The following is a 25423-nucleotide window of genomic DNA, read 5'->3' as shown; positions in this document are numbered from 1 at the left end:
ACTCGCCCATTGAAGTCTATGAGTGCGTGAAAATCATGGACAGCACACAGACGACATAAGTGTGCTGTTTGTTTTTCAAGCATCAGTTTCTAAAGAAAAAAAGTGAAACCAGGAAGTGCTCAAAGGAGAAACAGGGACGCGAAAAACAAAAAACGGATGACATAAGAAAAGCAACACGGACAGTCATATGCATTCAAAATTGAATCCATTGGAGTGTGACATCAGTGTTCAGTGGACTACTACATAAGTACAACCCAATATTGCAGATGCACGTAGTAGCCAAAAATATGTAACTCGATGCATTTCTATAGGTGTCAGAAGTTACTGGCGTCTAGCACTGGCTATATTCTGAAACTAGACGATGTGTTCCACTGCTGGAGTTACAAGTCACAGACTCTCATAACTACACACTAAATCCAGCCATAGTAACCAGCCTATTTTTAGAGAGGCCCCCAAGCCCTCGTTGAATAGCGTGCATGTATACAAATAATAGAACTTTACTCCTCTTTCTCCAGTCACCAGGTTTCTTCTTTATTTTACTTGTTTGGTATAATGGGCATTATGACCTTTATATAAAGCATAAACACTATCACAGCAATATGCTCAGCACATCGCGCTCGGTCCAGACAGAAAAGGGTTACATAAGCACAATACCTGCTACACTAAGCAAATCAGATATATTAAGAGGCCCAATGAGGGCTCCATATTTGTTAGGGGTGAATGGAGTCTGTTAATACATTCTTTACATCAGATAACAATACTTGATATTGGACAGTTCACATTGGCGCACATTTACCCATACTGGTGATAGTTGGCGTGATTTGTGCCAAATTTATTAAACGATACACGCCTTTTAATAAACTTTGCGCATATTCTAGACTCAAAATTACCTTCATTTCCTCCTATTTCACATTATAACTTTGGTCTGAACTGCACCGCCTTTGTTTGGAGACCATCATTTTTCTAAAAGCAGAATTAGTCCTAATGTTCTAGTACCAGCGGTAAAGTCCATCAGTAATGTATACTAGCTTGTGGAGTTTTTATTAAGACAGTATTACGACTCTATACACCCTCCGAGTTGTACTGAGCTGTAATATGGCACCCATAGAAATCTATAGGGCCATACTGCACCTCTATATGCCTCATAAGGAGTCATACAAAGCTCTTTTCTGTCATATTCTAGGGGAGAACATCTCTGTAATACGGTGCCATATGAAGACACAATATGGCGGCAAACAGAGTGCCTACGCCTCCGTAAACCGCAGGGACTCAATTTGCCTCTATATAGGCTCAGTGCCCACCTAAAAATGTAAAGTTGAATAAACTTCTTTGAGCCTGCCGTCCTTCACTTTTATTAAGGAAATAGTGTATGTCCTAACCGTCTAAGATGGAAATACCCCTTTAAGGGAGCGGGTCATATTGGTGCTCATAGGGCAAAAAGCAATAAAAATAATAAAATTTCCCACTAAAAAAAGGCTCATCAGGCCAAACTACAAGGTTCATGTATCACAAATCAGTAAGACACCATAGTGTTATTTTGATGCACATATTTGGCTGTGGCGATACATATATTGCTACAGGATGTTCCAGCAGATAAAAGTAGCATGCCCACAAAGATCAAATTACCCGGCAGTCTGGATATTTCACGAGCCACCTACCTGGAAGCTGCTATTTCCACTTTTGTCCGTGCTACAGCCGCTGCTCTCTGTGCGGCTTCCACCGCGCGGTCTACCTTCTCCTTCGTTTTGGTGTTCTTTATGGGTATAAGTTGTTTTCTTATGCCACGAACTAAAACATTGTTTTTGTACTTTCCTTCTTCTCTTGTGCCATTTGGAAATATGGTACATCCATATCCATGCCTTCTGTTGTTCAGCCATTCTCCCTCATATTTCATTCCATTTGAGCGCTCACTTACTCCAAAACCTGTGCGTTTATCATTCTTCCATTCTCCCATATAGGTTTCTGTGGTGGTGGCATCAACGTGGTCTTCTACAGGACAATAATCGGAGTCTAGATCCCCAAAGCTAATAGTAGAGTTGGCATCGCTTGAACTTATTCTACTCATAGCTGCATCGCTTCTCACAGAGCTGCGCTTACTAGATATGGAGATCTTGGACTCAGATTTTTTCAACTTAATGCTACCAAGTAGTGATCCTCTTCTGAACAAACCTTTCTTTTTTCCCGTCATAAGCTCAGAGTCACTGTGAAAATTTAACACAAAACCTCCACGTGTCCCAGCTGGACTGTCGGCTCCTATATCATGAAGTACGGAGCCATTGCTTTGTTCACTACGTAGTGAAGAGAGAGAGGTTCTGAGTGGTGAACGGATTACTGTAGCCATGCCATAGGGAACACTCTGACGCACGCCATATCCATGCCTCATTCCTCCCATCCATTGTCCTTGGTATGTACCTGCGCAAAAAAAGTGGCAAGTAGAAATAAGCAAAATAATAATCATAATAAATAAATATAGACTTTTCAACCATCACATCATGCCCACACATTTTAGTTAGTCCAGACATACAAATAAACACGTTGTAAGCCATATTTAGTCACTTATGTCTACGGAAACAGCTCTTTGTATAAACATTGACAACTTGTCTTAGGAAATTCAAGTAAACCCAAATTAAAAAAAGTCTCCATAAAGGGCTAAACTGAGGGGACCAAGTGTACCCACTTTTGTGGCCTTCCTTCCTGTATTGCACTTTGAGGGGGGGGGGACCTCTCAGCCAATCGGCACTGTAGGTGTACTCAAAAAACTACTGCCTGGCCGAGAGCAGGAAGGTAGGCATGCTGCCACAGTAAGAGTGCTTTGGGGGGGTCCATGGAGAGGGTGCACTTGGTCGCCAGTGGGTAAATCCTTTATAGACACTTTTTAGATGCCTGGAGCTAAAGTGCATTGGTACTTATGGCAGATGCACTTAATGTAACAGTGACAGATACAGCTCACTAGTGTGACATTGTGGAAGTGTCCTACTTCTTAATAATTTAACAAGCATTTCTAAACTTTGGGAGGAAATAGGGTTGTGGCTACAGTTTAGTCCAATTTATGTGCGGAGATAGAACAGACTTATAGGACCATTTTTAAAAAAAAAGATGAATAGCATGTTAAATGGGTTCAATTGTTCACAAAAGAAAAACCAGTGTCAAGCTTAAAGGGGTTTTCCCCATCAGGGACATTTATGACATATCCACAGGATATGTCAAATGTCAATAAATGCGGGTCCCAGAGGTGAAACCCACATCTATCTATCTCTAGAACGGGGCCCCCTAAACCCAGTTCTAAATTTCTCTGCTCCCGCTGCCTCCTGGCCTCTTCCTGACTATATGGTCGGGAGTACGAAAACTCCCATAGTAACGGTTTTCGTGACTCCCATAGTAGTGAACGCCAGTTACGGAAGCAGCGTAGCACATGAGCTACGCGGTGTTCGTACTCCCGACCATATAGTCAGGAAGCTGGGAGGCAACAGACAAAAGGTAGAACAGGGTTTAGGGGGCACCGTTCTAGAGATTGATGCGGTTCCCACCTCTGGGAACCGAACCTGACGTTTATAACATATTCCGTGGATATGTCATAAATGTCCCTGATGGGTAAACCCCTCTGTAACAGTAGCAAACTTCCTAATAAGCTCCAAAGTCTAAACTCTGGGACAGTGACTGAGGTTTAGAATAGTTCATTTATCTAATGGCAATATGAGCAAAATATGTCAATATCTCCGTAGCAGTGTCGGGGGTGCAGGTGCCCGCGGCACCGATTGTTAGTGGGTAGGGGGTTGCAAAGCTTGAAAGAGCTGTTTAGAGAAGACCACGCTCCGAGCAGCTGCTAAGGTGTTCTAAAGCACACAAGATTCTGATGCACGGAATCTTTTTTTTTTTTTTTTGGTCTGGGGCATGATTAGTTTATAGGTTTGGGGCCTGAATGAATTTAGGGGCAAGAAACACTATTTATTTGCATTGATCTAATTATGTAGAATTATTATTAACGTTTTCAGCATTATTTAACGTTGGGGGTGAGGTGGGAGTTACTTTTATGTTCGCCCTGTTGGCCAAATTCCATAGAAACTGCCAATCTCCCTTCCCTAGTGATATCCCATACACCTTATCCACAAAGACTACCAATATAAGTGATAACTGTCTGGGGGGGGTATTTATTTACTTGCCGCTCAAAGTCCCCAAGGTCCACTCTCATTGACCATCTTTTATTACAGTGAACATTACCATGAGCGAATACGACTTCTGCAACGTCATTTGAGTTCACAAACTCTTTAAATGGAGGCAGCGGTGATTTTCAAGGCCTTTTGTCGTTCTATTTTTGCCAATCATTGGTAGATATAGAGGTGAAGAAGTCGAACATCCTTATGTGGGCAGCAAATCCTGTCTGCCACCTGCACACTTCCGGCTTCACAAACTTTTGAACCCATGGATCAGTGTTAGATTTGATTTTAAAAAAAATTCGATCCAGTTTGCATAGGTTCCCTCCATACTTCCTGATGCAGATACATGAAGCGTATGTACACTGGGCGGATTAGCTGTAATCCTTATTACTGAAAGGACTTCTTTGCTTCGACAATGTTCTCTGTTCTATACTGTAAAATATATTACCCCCGCAACCTAATAAAGGATGATTATTGCATTTTCTAAAATTAAATTGAAGGCAAGATCCCAAAAAAAGAAAAGGGGGTTTTCCATTGTAATTATTAATTAGCGAGTCTTTCGGAAACCCTAATGAGTTCTTTTTTTGCTGTGCCGTTTGTTGTTGGCCGCTGCTCAGCAACAGAGGACGTGATGGAGAATGACAATGGCAGATTGGATCCAACATTGTCACTTACACTGACTAGAGGGGCTTGTGGCTCTCCTGACATGTCTGTTTCAGGAACAAACTTCTAAGAAAAGATGTGCCAGAATTGCTTTTTTTTTTTTTTTTTTTTTACAACTCTGCTTTGTGGCGTTCCACGGTCATTCCTCCTGGAAAGGTGTGAATAAACAAACATCTGGGGGGTTAGGGTGTATCTCTTCACGGTCTGACACGATCAGCTATCATTGGACAGTGCAGCGATGATGAGAGGTCCACCAACCGTTGTATTGATAGATGATGTTTGGGAAATACATATACAGAAATACGGTTATATATACTTATAACCCGTATCCCTCCCTTTATAAGAGAGGCAATAATAGAGAATCCCAATTTACTGTAACATTCCGGTCAGCAAACACAGGTTTGTTGTAGGTTATGCCATAGACAGAAAACAATTGTGACGGGCAGCTTGTATTCCGCTGAAAGATTTGCAGTGGCAAGGAATTTGAGTTCCCTGCTGACCCGCCATCTTTTTAATGAATAGTTCTAGCTCGCTGTTCTTGCTAGGAAGTTATACAAATAGTATGGACAAAGCCCAGGAGTCAGGTAGTCAGTCAGGGACGTAGCCATGGGGGTGGAGTTGCACCCAGATCCTGATGCCCGAGGGGGCTCCAAGTCTCCTCAGCCACATAAGACGACACCAGTATTATAAATGGCTCACGGTAGAGATGACAGAGCTTTACATTATCCCCCAACATTTTACACTTCGTTTTTTTTGTTTGTTTTTTTAAACCTGGAGGCAATTCTCCGCTAGATTGCCCACTTCATAAATTTACATTGTTTAATGCGCCAAAGCTCAATTATATAAGACAATTGTAATAAATACAGGAAATTCTCTCTTTTATGAAATCTTCCAAAATCTCTGCTACCAAGATGCGCTGGGGACCAGCTCCGCATCATCCAAGTAAATACTGCAAAAACCAACGACTCCACATTCCTTCAGATCTCCGAATCCTCAACAGAAAACCACTTCCCTTTCCACGTGTGGCCGTCCCTTACATCCCGGAGAGCAGGGCTATTTTCCTGTTTATCTAGCCGTTCATCTCAAGCTTCTGGTCTTATGCATACTCGAAACTTTCTGACCCTCTCTGAAGAGTTTTACATGTGATGAAATATCCGGACAATAATGTTACTTTTCACAGCATGGTTGTCATTCATCCATGTTCCTTATACAAACTAGCAAAGAAAAAGCTGTAAGATTTGTCTGATTTGCAAAAGCCGTATGAAGAAAAGATAGCTGGAACACACTTAAAGGAGGCATAGCCAGCGTTACAACTGTGTCAGGTCCACAGGCCACATTTATACATTGCGGTTGAAGAGCGGTTAGAACCGCATAGATTAAACAGATCCGATCATGATTTGCTGCAACGGATTTCATTACGGAAAATCCGCAGCGTATTGCAGTAGCAGCAGCGTGGATGAGATTGAAACAAATCTCATCCACACGCGGCGTAAAAAGACGCTAAAAACACGTTCAGAAATTGACCTGCGGTGAGGTTATTCAATCCGCAGCATATCAATTTATGCTTCAGTTTTCTGTTGCAGGTTTTCCCCATTGAATTTGATGGGGAGGTAAATTCCGCAACAAATAGTAGATGTTGCGGTTTTTGGGGAGGAATAGCTCTGCTTCCTGCCCAAAAATTACAACTCTGAAAAAAACAAACAGCTCAGATGACTATCTTTCTCCATCCATGCCGGCCTCCTGGGTTGACTTTATCCCATGTGACTTCTGCAGCCAATCACAGGCTGCAGCAGTCACATGGGATGAACCTTCATCCCAGGAGGTCGGCCTGCAGGACATTAAAAGGCACGCATCGCCATCACTGCCGGGAAGTATAAGCTTTTTATCCCTCCGTTTTCCGCGGCGGACCTTCCACTCAAAAAACCGCACCACAATTTGTACTTTTACACAGCGTATCCTTTGGGAACCCAGCCTATATGGACATGAATACAGATTTAAAATCCAAACCGCAGGTCGATTTATAAACGTTTTCACTGGGTGGGCATGAGATTTCCTAAATCTCATTCACTTTGCTGCTACTCTAAACACAGAATTCCGTTGCGGAAATCCTGCAGCCTTTTTCACTACATGGGAACCCGGCCTAAGGGTTCATTTACAAGGTACGATCAAAGTCAAGGTTTATTTCTACATTTACTACTACGTTTTTTTGCCTGCAATTTTGTGGTAATCACGGTCACAAACCACAATTTGACTGCACAGTGTGAATAAGCCCTCTGGCCGTTCTAAGGGCAAAATGGAACCTACCTAGTACTAGAACGGCATACCTAATAAAGCAGCCACTGATTGTATACCACCAATATATAGAACATAACAACATAGCAGCTTCTATGTTCAGTCTACACAAGTATCTTCCATGGGGGGGGGGGGGGGGAGCAAACAAAAACATAAGTTATGCATGAAGTGAACTTTAAAAACAGAGCTTTGTCAGGCAACTAAAGTTGTTCTTAAAAGTACTGATAGGCTGTGTTCACATGCGTAAAAGCGCACAGCGTATCCGAATTCCGGGCGAAAAACCGCACCAAACTGTGGTGACGTTTTTCGCCCGGAATGTCGCCCGGAAAACTGCAGCATTTGCCGGCCTGCTAGCAGGTTGGCCTCCTAGGATGACGTTTCATGTGACTGCCGCTATAGCCTTTGATTGGCTGCAGCGGTCACATGGGATGAAACGTCATCGCAGGAGGCCGCGCTGGAGGGAGGAACACAGACTTCTGAGTAAGTACAAGGTTTTTTTTTTCCTGGGTTGCGTTTTTAGGGGCGGAATCGCTGCATACCCACCCTAAAAACCCAAATGCTATTTGCGGGAAAAATCCGCAACAAATAAGCAGCGTTTATGCAAATACAATCAACATAAGGCGGACTAAAATTCTGCACCGCAGGTCAATTTGAGTGTTTTTTTTCCGCTCAGTACTCACGCAGCGTATGGATGAGATTTGTTTTATCTCATCCACTTTGCTGCTACTGTATTTTGCTGCGAATTTCTCGCAACTAATTCCATTGCAGAAAAACCCCAGTAGTTTACACGAAGGGTATGTTCACACGCAAACTCAAAAACGTCTGAAAATACGGAGCTGTTTTCAAGGGAGAACCGCTCCTGATTTTCAGACTTTTTTGAGCAACTCGCGTTTTTCACAACCGTTTTTGGTGCTGTTTTTCAATAGAGTTAATGAAAGACAGCTCCAAAAATGTCCCAAGAAGTGACATGCACTTCTTTTTCGCGGGCATCTTTTTATGCGCAGTTTTCTGAAAACGAGGCGTAAAAAACTGCCAACAAGCAAGATAAAGGTAGTATTTTTACATGTAAAAGGCTGTGTTCACACTGAGTTTTTTGCAGGAGGAAAATTCCTCCTGCAAAAACTGCTCCAGACATTTTTTGCACAGTGGTTTGACAAAAACTCGTCAAAACACTTGTCGAGGCGTTTTTTTTCCCGTTTCTGACTGATTGAAATGGGGTTTTGGAGGTGGAAACCTCCTCAAGAAAGGTCATGTCGCTTCTTTTTACCGCGACGCGGTTTTTCTCGCTCGCGGTAAAAAAAACTCGTCCGCCTCCTATTGAAATCAATCAATGGGAGGCATTTTCGGGCGGTTTTTGACAAGTTTTGCGGAGCGGTTTCCGCGCCAAAAAACTTGTCAAAAAACTAAAGTCAGTATCACTCTGCTCTGCAAAACACCATCACAATGATGATAAAATATTTACTTTTCAGCATCTCCTGGCATTCCGGCCATGTTCACACAAAGTTTTTTTGCAGGTAGAAAAATCTGCCTAGAAGCTCCTTCAGGAATTTTGGAGGCAGATTTTGCCCTGCCTGCACTTTCTGTGGGCCGTTTTTTGGCCATGGCCGTTGAGCGCCGTGGGCAAAAAACGCTTTCTCTGCTTCCCATTGATTTTAATGGGAGGTCAGAGACGGAACCGAGGTAAGAAAGAGCGCGTCGCCTTCCCCCCCCCCCCCCCCCCGAGAGCGTTTTTTCTCTGCTCGTGGGTAAAAAAAAAAATGCCTCAGTCTCCCATTGAAAATCAAGAACACCACCAAAAAAACTCAGTGTGAACTAGCCCTTATAGGCAAAGTGTCAACAAAAGGCAGAATTAGACCACATGTAAACTCATACCGGAAAACAGAGAGCAATTGTTTAACAAACCTGAATACCAAGTTCCTACCACATTGGTGTAAACATCTACATTTATACAGCACGGATGACTCACATCGCCTCCCCACCTTCAGTCTTCTATGTTGCTACTTATCCTTGAGGCCAGGATCACACACACCGTTTTGCAGCAGTTTTTGGTTCAGTTTTTTGAGCCAAAGTCAGAAGTGAATCCAAAAGGAAGGAAAAGTATAAAGAAAAGACTTCTGCATCTCCTTTATTTTGCGTCCACTTCTGGCTTTGTCTCAAAAAAACACGGCCACAAAAACAGCATCAAAACAGTGTGATCCTGGCCTAAGGCTATGTTCCGCAACCCAGGATACACCACGGAATTCCACAGCAAATAGTGCGCTTTTGTTGCGTGTATTGCTGCGGAAACGCTGTGTTTTTTCCACAGCGGTTTTATCTGTAATTTAGTATTAAACTATAATTATGGCAAAGTATATGTGAACCTGAGGATTTCCAGCGTTATCATTCCGTAAATGCTGCGGTAACGCTGTACAAACCGCAACAAAACAAATCTGTTCCAGAATTAATGCCAAACGCACAGCATCTCTGCATATTAACATGCTGCGGATTTGAAAGTCGCACCGCAGAACACTTTTCGCATAGATTTTCTAAAAAAAAATTCTGCAGTGTGTGGCTGAGATTTCCTAAATCTCATTCACTGCTACTGTAAATACTGTAGAAAATCTGTACAGAATTCCGTTGCGGAAGTGGGAACCCAGCCTAAGGCCCCCTGCATCGTAGCGGATTTGTTTGCAAATTTTCCATTTGGATTTGCAGGCGGAAAATTCAAAAATCAAGGGGTTGAGATTTAAAAAAAATCTTCTCCACAAGCTGCTGAACCTTCTCCACATGGAACACAGACTATGCTGCAGATTTTTCAATCCGCAGCATGCTCATTCTGTTCTGGTCGTTAGCAGCGCTTTTCAATGTAGAAGGGGTGAACTCCGCAGCAAAATAACACAGATTTAATGTGGAAAAGGTACGGAAAATCCAAAACACCTCTGCTACATGCGTGGGCGAGATCACGCAGTGAAAGAAGCTGGGCTGGAACAATGACAAGTGTATGACGCTGATTGGTCACTGATTGGTCAGCGTCATACACTTGTCTTTACAACGCCCAGTTGGTAAAAAGTAAAAACACGCCCAGTTGTCTATTGAGAAACTAATTAGCATAAATCTAAAATTGTTAATAACTCCGTCAAAAATTATAGTTTTTCACCATATAATCTGGTGACAAATATAATAATGTTTTCCCCTATCCTTAACCCCTTAAAGACCGAGCCATTTTTTACGTTTTTCCATCGTCTCATTCAAAGAGCTATACACTTTTTATTTTTGCGTCGACATAGCTGTATAAGGTCTTGTTTTTTGTGGGACAAGTTGTATTTTTTAATAGCACCATTTTGGGGTACATAGAATTTATTGATTAACTACTTTTATGAACTTTTTTTTGGGGGGGGGGGGGGGGGAATAGAAAAAAAACCAGCAATTTCACCACACTTTTTTGTGTCCTAAATTTACGCCGTTTACCGTGTGGTATAAATAACACAATAACTTTATTCAGTAGTTTGTTGCGATTGCAACGATACCAAATTTGTATCGATTTTGTATGTTTTACTACTTTTACAGTGAAAACACTTTTTTTTTGTGTCTCCATATTTGAAGAGCCGTAACGTTTTTATTTTTTCGCCGATGCAATTGTAGGAGGGCTTTTTTTTGCGGGACGACTTGTAGTTTTTATCGGTACCATTTTGGAGTAGATGCGACTTTTTGATCACTTTTTATCACATTTTTTTTCAAGGCTGGATTCAAAGAAAACAGCAATTTTTGCATGTTTTTTCTATTTTATTAGTTACGACGTTCACCGTGCGGGTTAAATGATGTAATAAGTTTATAGTTTGGGTCGTTACGGACGCGGCAATACCAAATATGTGTAACTTTATTACTTTATTTTGTTTGTTAATAATAAAGCAGTTTATAAGGGGAAAAAGTGTTTTTTTCACTTATTAAACTTTTTTTTTCACTTTTTATTAAACTTCTTTCCCACTTTTTTACTAGTCCCACTAGGGAACTTCACAATGCGATTATACGATCGCATTTATAAAACACTGCAATACTTCTGTATTGCAGTGTATTATGCCTGTCCGTGTAAAACGGACAAGCATCTGCTAGGTCATGCCAGAGGCATGATCTAGCAGGCATTTATTACAGGCAGACCTGGGGGCCTTTATTAGGCCCCCGGCTGCCATCGGAGAAAAAGACACTAGGCGATCTTATCGCCGGGTGTCAGTGAGATGAGAGGGTGCTCCTTCCCGCTCTCCAAAACCACTTCCGTGTGACGCGCGTGATTCGCGCAACAGCAGTAAAAACTATAAATGAAAACAGAAAAGCACCACGTGCTTTTCAGTTTACAAATATAAAAACAGTGTCAATGATGGTGGCTGCGCGAAAATCATGCAGCCAAGCATCATACGCGGGTGACACACCGAGCGGTTAAGTACCTTTTACGCTGGCAAAACGCCACGTTTTTTGCGCGCTCAAAACGCACACGCTCGTGTAAATCCAGCCTAAGAGGCATAAAGTTGTTTTTTTTCCGTCAATAGAGTGGTGTGAGGGCGTATTTTTTTTTTTCGGGAAGTAGTTTCTAGTGACACCATTTAATGTACTGGGAAACTCAAAATAAAATTCTTTGCAGGCTGGAATTGGAAACAGCTGCGATTCCTCCATTGTTTTCGTTTTTACGGCTTTCACTGTGCGGTAAAAACGACAACTTAAATTTTAATACGACTTAATACGATTAAGATGATAACAAACTTTATTTTTACATTTTACTACTTTTACAAAGTAAAAACTATTTGTTAAAAAAAAACCAAAAAAAACATTTTGTTTCACCACAATCCGAGCGCCGGAACTTTTGTTTGTTTTTTGGTCGATTGAGCGGTGTGAGGGCTTATTTTTTGCGGGGCGAGCTGTAGTTTTTATTGGTACCATTTTTTGCTACATACAACTTTTGATCACTTTTTATCAAAAAGTTTTTAAAAGCTAAGGTGACTAAAAAAAACTGATTTTGGCGGTTTAAAATCGTTATTTTTACGGCGTCGACTGTGCGAGTTAAATAATGCTATATTGTAATACTGTTTACTTTTTTATTTTTTACATTACTTTAGAGGAAAAATGGGAAAGGGTTTTTTTTTGGGGACTTTAAATATATTATATATTTTCTTCACTAATAACTATTAACTTTTTTTTTTTTTTTTTTTTTTTACACATTTCATTAGTCCCCTTAGGGGACTTAAACCAGCGATCATTAGATCACTGGTACAGTACACTGCAATAATAATGTATTGCAGTATAATGTCATTTTTACAGGCTCCTGTAACCGTGCGATCACTGTTCCTGTCCGTTAGTCCCGGGTGTCACCAGTAATACACAGCGGACACCTGCAGCATATGGAGCGGGCTCAGCGCGTGAGGCCGCTCCATATATAACCACCCGGCACCAAGACATGCTATTAAGTCGTGGTACGCGAAAGGGTTAATGCGCAGCGGATGGCAAGCAAGGTGACAAAAAAAAAAAAAGACAGTCAATTTGTTTTTTTAACAAGGTTCACCGTGCGCTATAAATGACATTTTACTTTTTTCTGCGGGTCGATTACGGTGATACCAGATGTATATTGTTTTTTTTATGTTTTGCAGAGTTCGCGCAGTAAAATCACTTTTCTATAAAATAATTTCGTTTTTGTGTCACCATATTCTGAGAGCCATAACTTTTTGGGGGGATTCACACGAGCGTGTATTCGGTCCGTGCGGGCCGCGTGGTTTTCACGCGCCACGCACAGACCAATACAAGTCTATGGGGCAGTACAGACAGTCCGTGCTTTTTGCGCAGCGTTTGTCAGCTGCGCAAAAAGCGCGACAGGTTCAATATCTCCGCGTATTTCGCGCATTACGCACCCATTGAAGTCAATGGGTGCGTGAAAACCACGCAGGTCGCACGGAAGCACTTCCGTGCGAACCGACTGAAACAGCGCACCAGCTGTCAAAAGGATGAATGTAACCAGAAAAGCACCACGTGCTTTTCTGTTTCCAAACATCCAAATGGAGTGTCTTTGAGATGAGCGAACCCGGACAATCGAACCGAACTTCACCTCGTTCGGCCGAACGAGTTTGGCCGAACCCGGCAAAAAAAATTCCGGTACGCGACGTCCGGAGATAGTCACTGTCCAGGGTGCTGAAAGAGTTAAACTGTTTCAGCACCATGGACAGTGACTACCGATCCCAATAAACATGAACCTGTAAAAAAAAAAACGAAGTTCTGACTTACCGATAACTCCCGGCTTCTTCCTCCAGTCTGACCTCCCGGGATGACAATTCAGTCCAAGTGACAGCTCCAGCCAATCACAGGCCAAGCACAAGCTGCAGCGGTCACATGGACTGCCGCGTCATCCAGGGAGGTGGGGCCCGATGTCAAGAAAGGCGCGTCACCAAGGACGCGTCACCAAGGCAACGGCCGGGAAGTTCTCGGTAAGTACAAACTTTTTCTTTTTTTTTAACAGGTTGCTGTATATTGTGTTCGGCATTCACTGTCGAGGGTGCTGAAAGAGTTACTGCCGATCAGTTAGCGCTTTCAGCACCTTGGACAGTGACGGGCGTCGACTAGCCTCATCTCTATGATGGCGGCTGCGCGAAAATCACGCAACCGCGCATCATACACTGATGACACACGCAGCTGTCAAATGGTTTTTGCGCGCGCAAAAACGCAACGTCCGTCTGTATCTGCCCTTTGATTTTTCTGGCAAAAAAGCTGTTTAAGGGCTAGTTTTTGTGGGACGGGTTGTAGTTTTTATTGGTATTATTTTGGGGTACATGCCACTTTTTGATCACTTTTCATTCTATATTTTGTGAGGGGTGGTGACCCAAAAAAAAAGTGATTCTGGCATTTTTTTTTGCGGTGTTCACCTTGCGGGAAATATAATATTATAGTTTTGGTCGTTACGAACGTGGTGATACCAAATACGTGTACTTTTTTTTTTTAAGTTTTCATTTTTTTTCCTATAACAAAAGGCTTATTATAGGAAAAAAAGCATTTTAGGTTTTTGTAACTTATTTTTATAAAATATTTGTATTACTTTTCGCTTGAAGACTTGCAGCTCTGATAGCGGCTATAATACATTACACTACCTAAAATGCACCAAAAAAACCAATTCAATATGCACCAAAATCAGAACTCTGATATCTCCCTAACGGATTCTCGTCTGAATATACTAATTATAAATAAATATAGTGAAAACTACTCCCAAAATGCACAGTATAACAACAATAAGCACAATAGTCAACCATGAGACATTTTTAACTTCAGTTTAATATTCGGAGCAGATTTACGGATGGACAGACGCATTCTGTGCCTTCATTATACAACAGATGCCAGTTAATTCTAAAATTTTACATTTACAAATGACATTTGAAGACTCTTCATGTTTGGATTTTTACCATATGAAGAAAGCTATTCCCATAGAAACCTTTCTACATGATCAGAAGGATAGCGATGCAGCAATCAGCCCACACACATCAATCTTATCCAAGAACTCAAGTGTGTGCTCATCGCAAATATGTTCAATGAAAAACAGGTTTCAGGCATGAGTGGCAAGAGACAAATGCCCTCACTCACCAGCCTTTGTAGCAGGGGCTAATCCTTCATGTCATCTTGCCTCACAGCTCCTTATCTACAGAATCAACATTCGTTTGTCTATTATTAGCAATCTTACGTTTTATTTCAGCTCCTGCAGGTCTCACTTAATTCAGCACTACAACTTTATTATGTCTTGCTGAGATTCAGTGCATTATTTTTTCTCATTTAAGACAGTGGAGGGGTTTGTGGGAAAAAAGGAGAACCTGGTTTCCTATTGCTGACAATCCCTTTAGTTTGGATCTGCCAGGACGATCTTCTGACCGATCGGCTCCCGATAAACAGCTAATTTTACCAGGGGAAGTAGCAGCCAGCTGGGCATTTCCCCCTATGTAATACATGGAAGGCTCGAGCCCGCCTGAATGGGTGCTGCTCTAACAGAGCGGCTCTCTGTTCAGGCTCATAGAGTTGGTCCTCCGCGTGGGACCACCCACTATAATGATACGGGCCAGGGTATTCTACACTACCGGACAACTGATGACCTACCCACCGGACCCAGCATCGATCAGCTGCTTCAGCTGCCTGCGGGCAACGGATGTCATTGCACAGTATGCAATGTACGGAGCCGGAAGCAGTTGGCTCTGTACATTGAATAGCGGCCAAACTGCAGGGAATAGGAACAGAGCTGCAGTACTACATCTCGGCCGCTATTCCGTGGCTGGAGGGATCTGCTTTAAGCATAGACGTCCGTGCCCGGAGGCAGCCAAAGCAGCTGATCGTGACGGGTCCGGGTGTCGGACCCCCACCGGTCATATACTGATGACCTATCCTGTGAATAGGTCATCAGTTGTCCGGTAGTAGACAACCCCTTTAATGAGAGCCCTAACTTGTGATTCTCCTGCAGTTGAACAGAGGGACTCCTTTCCCAAAATCAGCTTTTCTGAGGAGGACCTTCATCACTGACATAGTACAAGATGATTTGGGCACTCTTTGCAGGCCCTTTGGCGCTGGTAAGTTTTTTTCCTTGACTTGGAAAGTCTAACACGATGCTGGTGTGAAAGCAATATGCTGATTACTAACCGTGTTCTCCATCCAATCAGTTTGAGGTATCTTATGGTGCCTTACAAAAAGGACACTCATAGATCCAAATTATTATTCTTCAAAGTATAATTTTAAAATGTTCGTTTCAAGGTGAATTTCAGATTTAGCATAATTTCTGCGGATTTGCGAGAGGAAAATCTGCAGCATATTACAGTAGCAGCAAAGTAGATGACATTTAACAAATCTCATCCACGCGCAGCAGAAAATTTCCGTGCAGAAATTGACCTGCGTTGCAGATTTTTTAATTCCAACCATGTCAATTTATGCTGCGGAATAGTTGTGCATTTGTTGTAGATTTTCCCCCAATACGTTCAATGGGGAAGGGAAAATCTACAACAAATGGCTAATATTGATATTTTTACATTGGGATAGCAGCATTTCCACAGCAAAAATAGAAGGCATTTTTCAACTTTAAAATAAAAAGAAAATCCCAGGTGGTCGGCTCAATATAGACCAGCCAGGGGAGAAGGGACTCTCTGCTACGGCAACACCAGGGGAAGTGGAGAAAGGTTTTTTTTTTGTTTCATTTATGGTCCGTGATTTATTTATTTTTCAAAAATGCAGCAGACTCTGTATGGTGTTTTTTTCTGGCATTTTTCCATGGGCTTTTCCATAGGACTTCAAAAATACTAGAAAAAAAAAAAAGCATATACAAAATTACACTAAATAAGAATCGCCACAAAAAAGTCGCTACAAACACCATAAAAAAAATGCTGTGACATTTTACAAAACTGGCATTTTTTTATGCAGTTTAAGGGGGAGTTCACACAGAGTTTTTTTGACGCGGAAACCGCACCAAAAAATGGCCGAAAATGTCTCCCATTGATTTCAATGGGAGGCGGAAGAGTTTTTTCCCGCAAGCGGAAAAACCATCTCGCGGGAAAAAGGGACATGCCCTATCTTCGGGCATTTACGCCTTTGGCCTCCCATTGACATCATTGGGAGGCAGAGAAAGCGTATTTCTAGGTGTTTTTTGCCCGCGGCGCTCAAACGCTGCGAAAAGTCCAAACGGAATTTTGAGGCAGATTTCCCGCCTGCAAAAAAACTCTGTGTGAACCCAGCCTAAAATGTCAAAAAAATGCGTGTGAAGGAGGCCTTAACAGAGTGGACCACAAGAAAAAAAATATATATTTACAACAGGAACCTAAGGGTATGTGCACACACACAAAATAAAAAAACGTCTGTGTTCTGAGAAAACAACCTCTGATTTTCAGGCGTTTTTGAAGCTGAAAAAGAAGCTTCTTAAGGCTATGTTCACACGGGGTCTTTTGCCGAGTTTTTTGACGCGGAAACCGCGTCGCAAAACTCGGCAGAAACGGCCCGAGAACGCCTCCCATTGATTTCAATGGGAGGCGTCGGCGTCTTTTCCCCGCGAGCAGTAAAACTGCCTCGCGGGAAAAAGAAGCGACATGCCCTATCTTTGGGCGCTTCCGCCTCCGACCTCCCATTGACTTCAATGGGAGGCAGGAGAAAGCGTATATCTCGCTGTTTTATGCCCGCGGCGCTCAATGGCCGCGGGCGAAAAACGGCGCGATAATTGCTGTTCACACGGAGTATTTTGGGGGAGGAATATCTGCGTCAAAATTCCGTTTGGAAGTTTGAGGCAGATTTTCCTCTTCCTGCACGCTGACTTTCGCTGCATTTTTCGCCCGCGGCCATTGAGCGCCGCGGGCATAAAACACTGTGAAATACGCTTTCTCTGCCTCCCATTGAAGTCAATGGGAGGTCAGAGGCGGAAACGCCCGAAGATAGGGCATGTCGCTTCTTTCTCCCACGAGGCGATTTTACCACTCGCCCCTGACGCGGTTTCCGCATCAAAAAACTTCGTGTGAACTTAGCCTTAATTTGGAGCTTCTTTTCAGGTGTTTTTCATAGAGTTCAATGGAAAATCAGCTCCAAAATACACCTCAAGAAGTGACATGCACTTCTTTTTACGGAGCGTCTTTTTACGCTTCGTTTTTTTTAAAACAGAGGTGTAAAAAGAAGCCCCGTATGAACTAAATGTTGTTTTTCCCATTGATTTCAATGGGCAGATGTTTGCAGGCGTTCAGCATCTGTTTTTCGAGGCGTAAACGCCCAGAAATACGCCTGAAAACACTGGGTGTGAACATACCCTAAAACTGACCAGAAAGCCTTTTTCTCAATTTCTTCCATACAGTTATTATTCTATAACAACCAGTACAAAGTAAAAAAAAAGATAAAAATAAAAACATTTCTGACTTTACGGAAATCTTTTTTTATTTAACATAAGCCATCTTGTAATATTAGCTTATGTGGAGAGTAATTACATGATGCGTGGTGTTATGTGTGGGATATATGGATCAAATTCCCATTTTGGGTTTCATTTTTTTTATTGCATTTTTTGTAGGGTGAAAACAAATTTGTGAAAATCACATGCTGTACTTTGTGTCCCAAGTGACCTAATGCAATATTCTAATTGTTCATTATGTCCTCGAACATTGAGGACCAGAGTAGTACAACACAATTCAACAGAATAAACAAAGTCAATGGGTGATCCGACTGTATATAGACATCCATACATAGACGATTACAAAATAATAGATTTATAAGAATACATAAAAGAAAAAACCCCCGATATATTATGTTTGGACCAGGTGCATCTGGCCTGGAGAGCAAGGGCTTGTCTGCTTTTTTCCGTCCAGGAATTGCGGACTGACAAAATGCAGAATACAGTAGCAGCATAGTGGAGGAGAATTAACCAATATTATCCACACGCTGTGTAAAAATTCCCAGCTGAAATTCACCTGCGGTGCGTATTTTCGGACCGCAGCATGTCAACTCCTGCTACGGAATGTGGACAGAATTATGGCGTTTTTCAGGAGATGTCACCATCTCCTTGCATTGGGAAAAACGCAGCAATTTACGGACCATTTTCTGCCGTAAAAAAACGCAGGAAATGGTGCGTTTTTGCCGTAGCGGAATATCTGCGTTTTTCAACGGAATTGCTGCATACATTTTCTGCAGCCATTCCATTGTGTGTAGACAAACCCTTACTCAGGTCTATCCAGGTGATCAGGAATTGGTCCCTATTATCGGCTCGAAGGGCGGATATTTTTCATAAACCATCATATAATTTATTCTTTTCAATACGAATTTAAAGAATAGACATTTGTAATTTTCTGCTACTGGTTCTGAGGACCAGAGGGTTTATCCCCTAAAAGTAAAAGTGAAGGTGATTTTGGTAATTTTTTCCCTCTAGTAGTGCTAATAATTTTACATACTGTTGACCAAAAGCTCAAAGCAATCTGGAAAAACCATTAATATGGAGATCAGAACTCATCTACTGGCAACTGCGGAAGTAGAGTGGTGAAGACGATGAATAAATACAATGAATTTGTGATGGGACTAGGTAAGTGGGGGTAGGTCCTTAGAGGCCTTGGCAAGGCGGACTGCCCTTAGATATAGTGCAGTAGAAATGATGCCTTGATTTACTCTGGATTATTTTTGCCTGCTAGCAAATGTAATGTAGTTGTGTATTCACTTACCCGATACTATATTTAACAGGACGGCACCTCGCTTTGGGCAGTCCTTGAGTAACGTGATCTACCTTCTGACAACCTGAAACCTACAGCATCTACTGTAGAAACCTGGAGGTCGGTCTCCCAATGCAAGTCTATGAGACTTCCAGTCCCTACAACAGTGTAGGATACACGGAGTCAGAATAAAGAGCAGCACCAGGTGAAGTCAATACACATGTCTATATTACACTACATTATATTTCAAAACTGGTTGGGCGAAAAAAACAACAACCCGGAGTTAGTCTTTAAACATAGGAGCCATTGGGGATCAGTTTCTTTATAATTTATACTTAAATTGAGATCTTCTCCAGAGGATGAGCGAGTGGTGGCTAATAGGGGAGAGTAATTTCAGGTTTGATGGAAGGGGCAGACTATTTCACATAAAAGCTGCGTGTGAATTAAGTGACAATAGGACATTCATAAGGTCTTCTTACAGCAGCCGATGCAACGAGTGCCGATCAAGGAGACAGCTCGTTGATCGGCGCTCATTTTATCCAGTCACAAGGAGCTATTTATGGGGACGAGCGGTCGTTACTCTGATCGCTCGTCCCCATACAATATCATCATGTCGGCAGCATGTCTCCCTGCTTACACAGGGAGATGTGCTGCCGACAACGATATTTTAGTTTTTTAAAACGATACGATCAGCAGATCACACAGAGAAATTATCGGCAACCAGCGTTCTATGAGTGATCGTTACCATGATAATTGGAATGGGAAGACACCTGAATAGATAAAGAATTCGAGGTAATGTTACAATTTTTCTAGAATTTATTTTATCTATCCAGAAGAAGAGGGTAGAATTCCATTTGAGTAAATCTTTGCAAAGTTTATGGAGCAACAGGGGGAGGGGGTAGTTATGCTGATACAAAAAATCTATAGTAGGGGTTATTCTGACACCTAAGCATGGGATGAATTGCTAATTGCAGTAATACATTTAAATTGAGTTGTATTCATTTTAAAGAATGAAAAAAGTGATATTGTAAGGGAGAAATTCGGATTGATCTAATTTACCTGAATTGATCCAATAATGTTATTAAATTAAGGAGGGATGTTAGCGGCTTTGTTAAGAGTAAGTAGTGCGAACAGACTAAAGCGAACAAAAGGATCAGGCATGTTGAAATTCAACAGCTAGATTTTTTTCTCCCACGACATCTGGCGTCGGGGGAGTTGGGACGCCTCCATATACATTGGATGGTCTGCTGGTCTCACCAAAAATCGGTAGGTTCGGCCGACATGCATCTAAAGTGTATGGCCAGCTTTAGTTTGTATTCCCTGGGGCCTAAAGTTAAACCCGATAATATAGTCATTGTTTCTATAGCGGACAAAAATCACAAGGGACATCCTTGCCAGATGTGGATGGGGGCCTTAGAGGTAGAAGAGAGATTTAAAGTCGCTTGGTAATTAGAATATAGTATTTTGAGCACAGCGACATAGGGACCATAAAATCCTATTGTACTCAACACCCGAACAGATAGTCCATAAAAGACTGTCTAAATCTCAGATTTTGAATATGGCAATATCTAATGCTACCCAGTCGTTGTTAGCGATTAAGTATCCGTATAAATGGAACGCTGATAATTTACAGTACTTGGGTATTAAGCTTGCTTACCCAAGTTCTCTCTCGTTTTGCTATAATTATTCTCCACTGGTTTCTAGCATTCCGCAGCTATTGGAGAAATTGTCCACTTCTTTTATCTCCTGGGCTGGCAGAATAGCGCTTACTAAAATGTTGGTTTTACCAATTATCCTATATACGATTCATACAGTCTCTATACCTTTACCGTCCTCATTTATACCAAGGTTGCAAAGAGAATCGTCCCAATTTATTTGGAAAAAAACCTCCCCCAGGGTTCGGATGTCTACTTTGATCAGACCATGGCGGTCAGGGGGGATGGGAGTCCCAGACTTGCACAAGTATTATATGGTGACTATTTTAGACCAAGTTAAAAGTTGGTGGATGGCTAATGGGAAGCGCTGGACGGGGATAGAACGGTGTGCGGTGGGTACTTCCCTCATAACCTGCTTGAACAAAGCTTTCTTTCGGGCCCTTTCGCGGGTCCTCTTGTTGGGGATAAAAGCTTCTATTCAAGGGTCTTATCTGCTCCGCTGCCGTACAACGGATGAGGGTGGGGCATTGAAAGATATGCCTCCTAGGTACTTGTATTCTTTGTTAGATAATGTTAATATTGATGCCTGGGAGTCTGCAGGTATGAAGACTATCTCGTCTCTTTATAACCACTCTACATTTACATCATTTCAGGATTTATCCGCTTGTTATGGTACCCCATGAACAGATTTTTATAAGTACCTCTGTATCAGACATACGCTTTCCTCAGTGGATGTGTCAAGCCATACTGTTTTACGCTAATAAACTCCCTAAGGTTAAGGGCATTTCTTTATTTTATGCCTTATTTACTGCCCCCACTCCTAATGTTAAATTATCGTATATGTCACCATGGGATGGTGATCTAGGTTTAGATATATCTCTTCCAGATTGGTTTAAGGCCTTGGCGTGGGTGAGACGAGTTTCTGAGAGTTCGATACATTGGGAGATGTCTAGGAAAATTGCCTTCCGATGGTATCTTACACCTGTACGTGTGGCTAAAATGTCTAACTCAGTATCAGAGTCTTGTTGGAGGGGTTGTGGAGCAAAGGGCACGTACATGCACATGTGGTGGGAATGCCCAATAGTTTTTTCCCTCTGGTTGATCACTTTCTGGCTCATCTCTAACATTCTGAAAGCCAATATAGCTGCTTCTCCTGGATTGGCCCTGTGTTTCCCGGGGGTGGAACTTCTCCCTGCCTCTGGGCGTATATTTATGTTGCATGTCATACTGGCTGCGAGGCTCATGATAGCACGTAAATGGAAGTTGTCGGATCCTTTGACTAAGGTGGAATTAGTTAATCAGGTTCAGTTTTCTTACCTTATGGAGAAGTCGTGGGCTACTAAGACCCTCTTGTCAGTTAAATTTGAAAGAGCATGGAAACCTTGGAGAGAATTTGCTTCAACCCCAGATTTGACCTGAGCTCCACTTTCCCCTTCTGCTTGATTCTGTATATAGGGTCGGTACTCTGATCATTACCAGTATACTTGTATCACTCTGGCTCCTGTTATATGAAGATGCCTCCAGTTATATATAGATGTTATATGTAGACCAGAGCTGCTCTATTGTATATTTTGATTGAAGCCTATGAATCCCTGTAATGTATGTGTTATTTTTTGTTTATATGTCCTAGGGAGATGCTCATGTTGAGTATCCTCCCTTTGTTGGTTTTGTTATTTTTTCAAAATAATTCAATAAAAAATTAAGTAATAAAATAAAAAAAAGACTGTCTATTGCCTTTTCAACATCCAAGGCTAAAACCGAGTGGGGAGGTCGTCTTTTGATTGAAGGCTTGTTGGTCAGCACATCCTAGCAAGATGACTAATGTGCAGGTGCACGTACGCAGTGAGTGCAAACACCTGGCAGATGGGCTCACAAAATTTGATCAAAATTGGCGCTAAAGACCTCACATTTGTAAGTGAACGTAGCAGTAATGCAAATTTATCTATATACAGTAGTCCTAGCGTTTGCGTGTCGTTATGCAGCTGGGGTTTAGTGTTCTAAATCTGCCCACGTCAAAAACTGCCTTTTCGGGAGTAGTTTGTAAAGTTACTTACAATTTATAAAGACGAGTACAAGGGAGTTGTACTGTCTTAGACTTCATGTGCTCGATGCCGCCGGTCTCCTGAACTGGACTCCTCTTTGGCAAGTTGTAAATTACTTTACTAGCTATTAACAAAACAGACGGTTTTGATGTGGGCAGGTTTGGAACACAAACCCCCAGCTGTATAACTACATGCTGGAGTGCCCAGGTAGTCAGACCTTACTGATCAGTATATATCCTAGCAATATGCCATCACTTACTGAAGCCCCATGCATATGACCGTGCCCGTAATCACGGTCCTTGCTTACGGGCACGGCCGGCCGTGGACAGCCGTCCACATTTGCGGGCTGTGCTCCCATTATAAAGTATGGGAGCACGGTCTGTAAAATAAAAAAATAGGACATGTCCTATGTTTACGTAAAGGTTTCTACGGCACGGACACCTTCCCATAAATATACAGGAAGGTGTCAGTCGGCCATAGAAAATGAATGGGCCCGTAATTACTGATGAAATCTACGGTCGTGTGCATGGGGCCTAAGACAGTGCATGACGGACATTATCAGTGCAAAACGGTACCCATTGACCTCAATGGGTTCCGTTGAGTTTCAGTCATGGTGTCAGTCGTATTTTTGGCCAGGTCTGTGATGGAGGCCCCAACGCAGATGTGAACGAGGCCTTACTATCCTTTAGCAGGTTTTCTGACTTTTATAAGGAGTTTCCCAGCTTTACCTAATATAAGAATGTTTTCTAAAAAACAAAACAAAACATTATTTATTGCTGACAGAACAATAGGTACTTTTACATTCAAATAGATATTTTCCTCCTCAAGCACTATTTACACATACTGAAAGAATTTCCATTCTAAACAAAGCATCATGAGCTCATAGAGAACACAATCCTCAGTCTTCTAAAAGGCTGCAAAAAATGTTTTCGATGAATCTGTAGACTTCTTGTTACCACCTGTTATTCTCTATTCTATCAGATCTTACAGAAAATCATGAATATAAAATAATTCCCAGTAATATTTTCCTGACCTTGGGAGCATCATTAGTACAAAAGGCTTACAGGTCTGCAACTTGCTCAACTGCCGAGTCATAGTAATGCTACAGACAGCAGGCACATTTGCTAAGTAGAGGTACGTCAGTTCGAAATTGTAGGGTAGAGTGTGTTGCTACTGGATGGCAAGTACCAAAATGTCACACTTGGTACGACTGAAAAGCCACGCTGCCTACTACCAATGCAAATTAAAACCGTAGAAGTGGCGAGGGTTGTCATAAATAAAGCATAGCCATGGGATTAAATGATCAAATGCAAGCTGCATGCAGCCACCACTAGGGGGAGCTTAATGCATTCGGGTTATACATTGAATAAAACCGCATGCAGAAGCTCTTTAAACACCCCCATTGATGGCTGCAGGCGGTCAGCATTGTATCATTTAAAGGAAACCTGTTACATTGAAGGTGATGACCTATTGGTGGGCTTTATGTTATTGAGCAGGAGAAGATTAATGTAAACTTTGGAGAAAAAAAAAAGATTCAGTATAACTTGTATTTAACTTTAATGGGTTCAATCCGGTTTCCGTCATGATGTCCATAATAGATGTGAACAGAGCCTAAAAAGAGTAGCTGAGATGTGCATTATGTGGGATTTTACAGGAGCAAAAGGACCAGTAACAAACTGCAGGGTTTGTTTTTTTTTAAATGACACGCGTGAACTGGGCAGAAGACTTTGTATGACCAATAATACACCTATCGAGATTTGTGAATGAGCCCTAAGGCCTCATGCATACGAACGTATTTTTTCCCCCAGGTAAATACGGGTCCTTGGTCACACGTATTCGACCCGTATTGCACCAGTATTTACGGACCAGTGCCCGTAAATACAGGTCCGGTGTCACCAGTATTCCACCCGTATTTACGGGCACGTTTTCTCTGCAAAATTGCACTGCACTATTCGGCAGCCCCTTCTCTTGATCAGTGCAGGATAGAGAGAAGCAGCCCTTTCTGTAGTAAAAGTAAAAGAAATTCATACTTACCGGCCGATGTCTTGGTGACGCGTCCCTCTCTTGACATCCAGCCCGACCTCCCTGGATGACGCGGCAGTTCATGTGACCGCTGCAGCGGTCACATGGGCTGAAACGTCATCCCGGGAGGCCGGACTGGAGGAAGAAGCAGGGAGTTCTCGGTAAGTATGAACTTCTATTTTTTTTTTTACAAGTTGATCTATATTGTGATCAGAAGTCACTGTCCAGGGTGCTGAAACAGTTACTGCCGATCGTTTAGCTCTTTGAGCACCCTGGACAGTGACTATTTACTGATGTCGCCTAGCAACGCTCCCGTAATTACGTGTGCACACACGTAGTCACCCGTAATTACGGCCTGAAATAGGAAATTTTCTATATTTTTCAACGCCACGGGCACCTTCCCGTAAGCATACGGGGAGGTACCCGTGGCCAATAGAAGTCTATGGGCCCGTAATTAC

The 25423-nt window shown here is 42.2% G+C and overlaps 1 protein-coding gene across 1 annotated transcript in view; it reads right to left on the bottom strand.

The window, feature by feature from the left end:
• JPH1 (junctophilin 1) overlaps positions 1–25423 on the bottom strand; it is a 112105-nt gene that overhangs the window by 77736 nt on the left and 8946 nt on the right. The window contains exon 2 of the mRNA XM_075828214.1: positions 1659–2412. Within this exon, the coding sequence (XP_075684329.1) occupies positions 1659–2412 (754 nt within the window). The remainder of the gene's footprint in view (positions 1–1658; positions 2413–25423) is intronic.

This window comes from Rhinoderma darwinii, chromosome 5 (genome assembly GCF_050947455.1).
Source record: "Rhinoderma darwinii isolate aRhiDar2 chromosome 5, aRhiDar2.hap1, whole genome shotgun sequence".
Lineage (NCBI taxonomy): Eukaryota > Metazoa > Chordata > Amphibia > Anura > Rhinodermatidae > Rhinoderma > Rhinoderma darwinii.
Note: the sequence above shows the minus strand (reverse complement) of the source record. Positions and strands in the feature narration are given on the sequence as shown.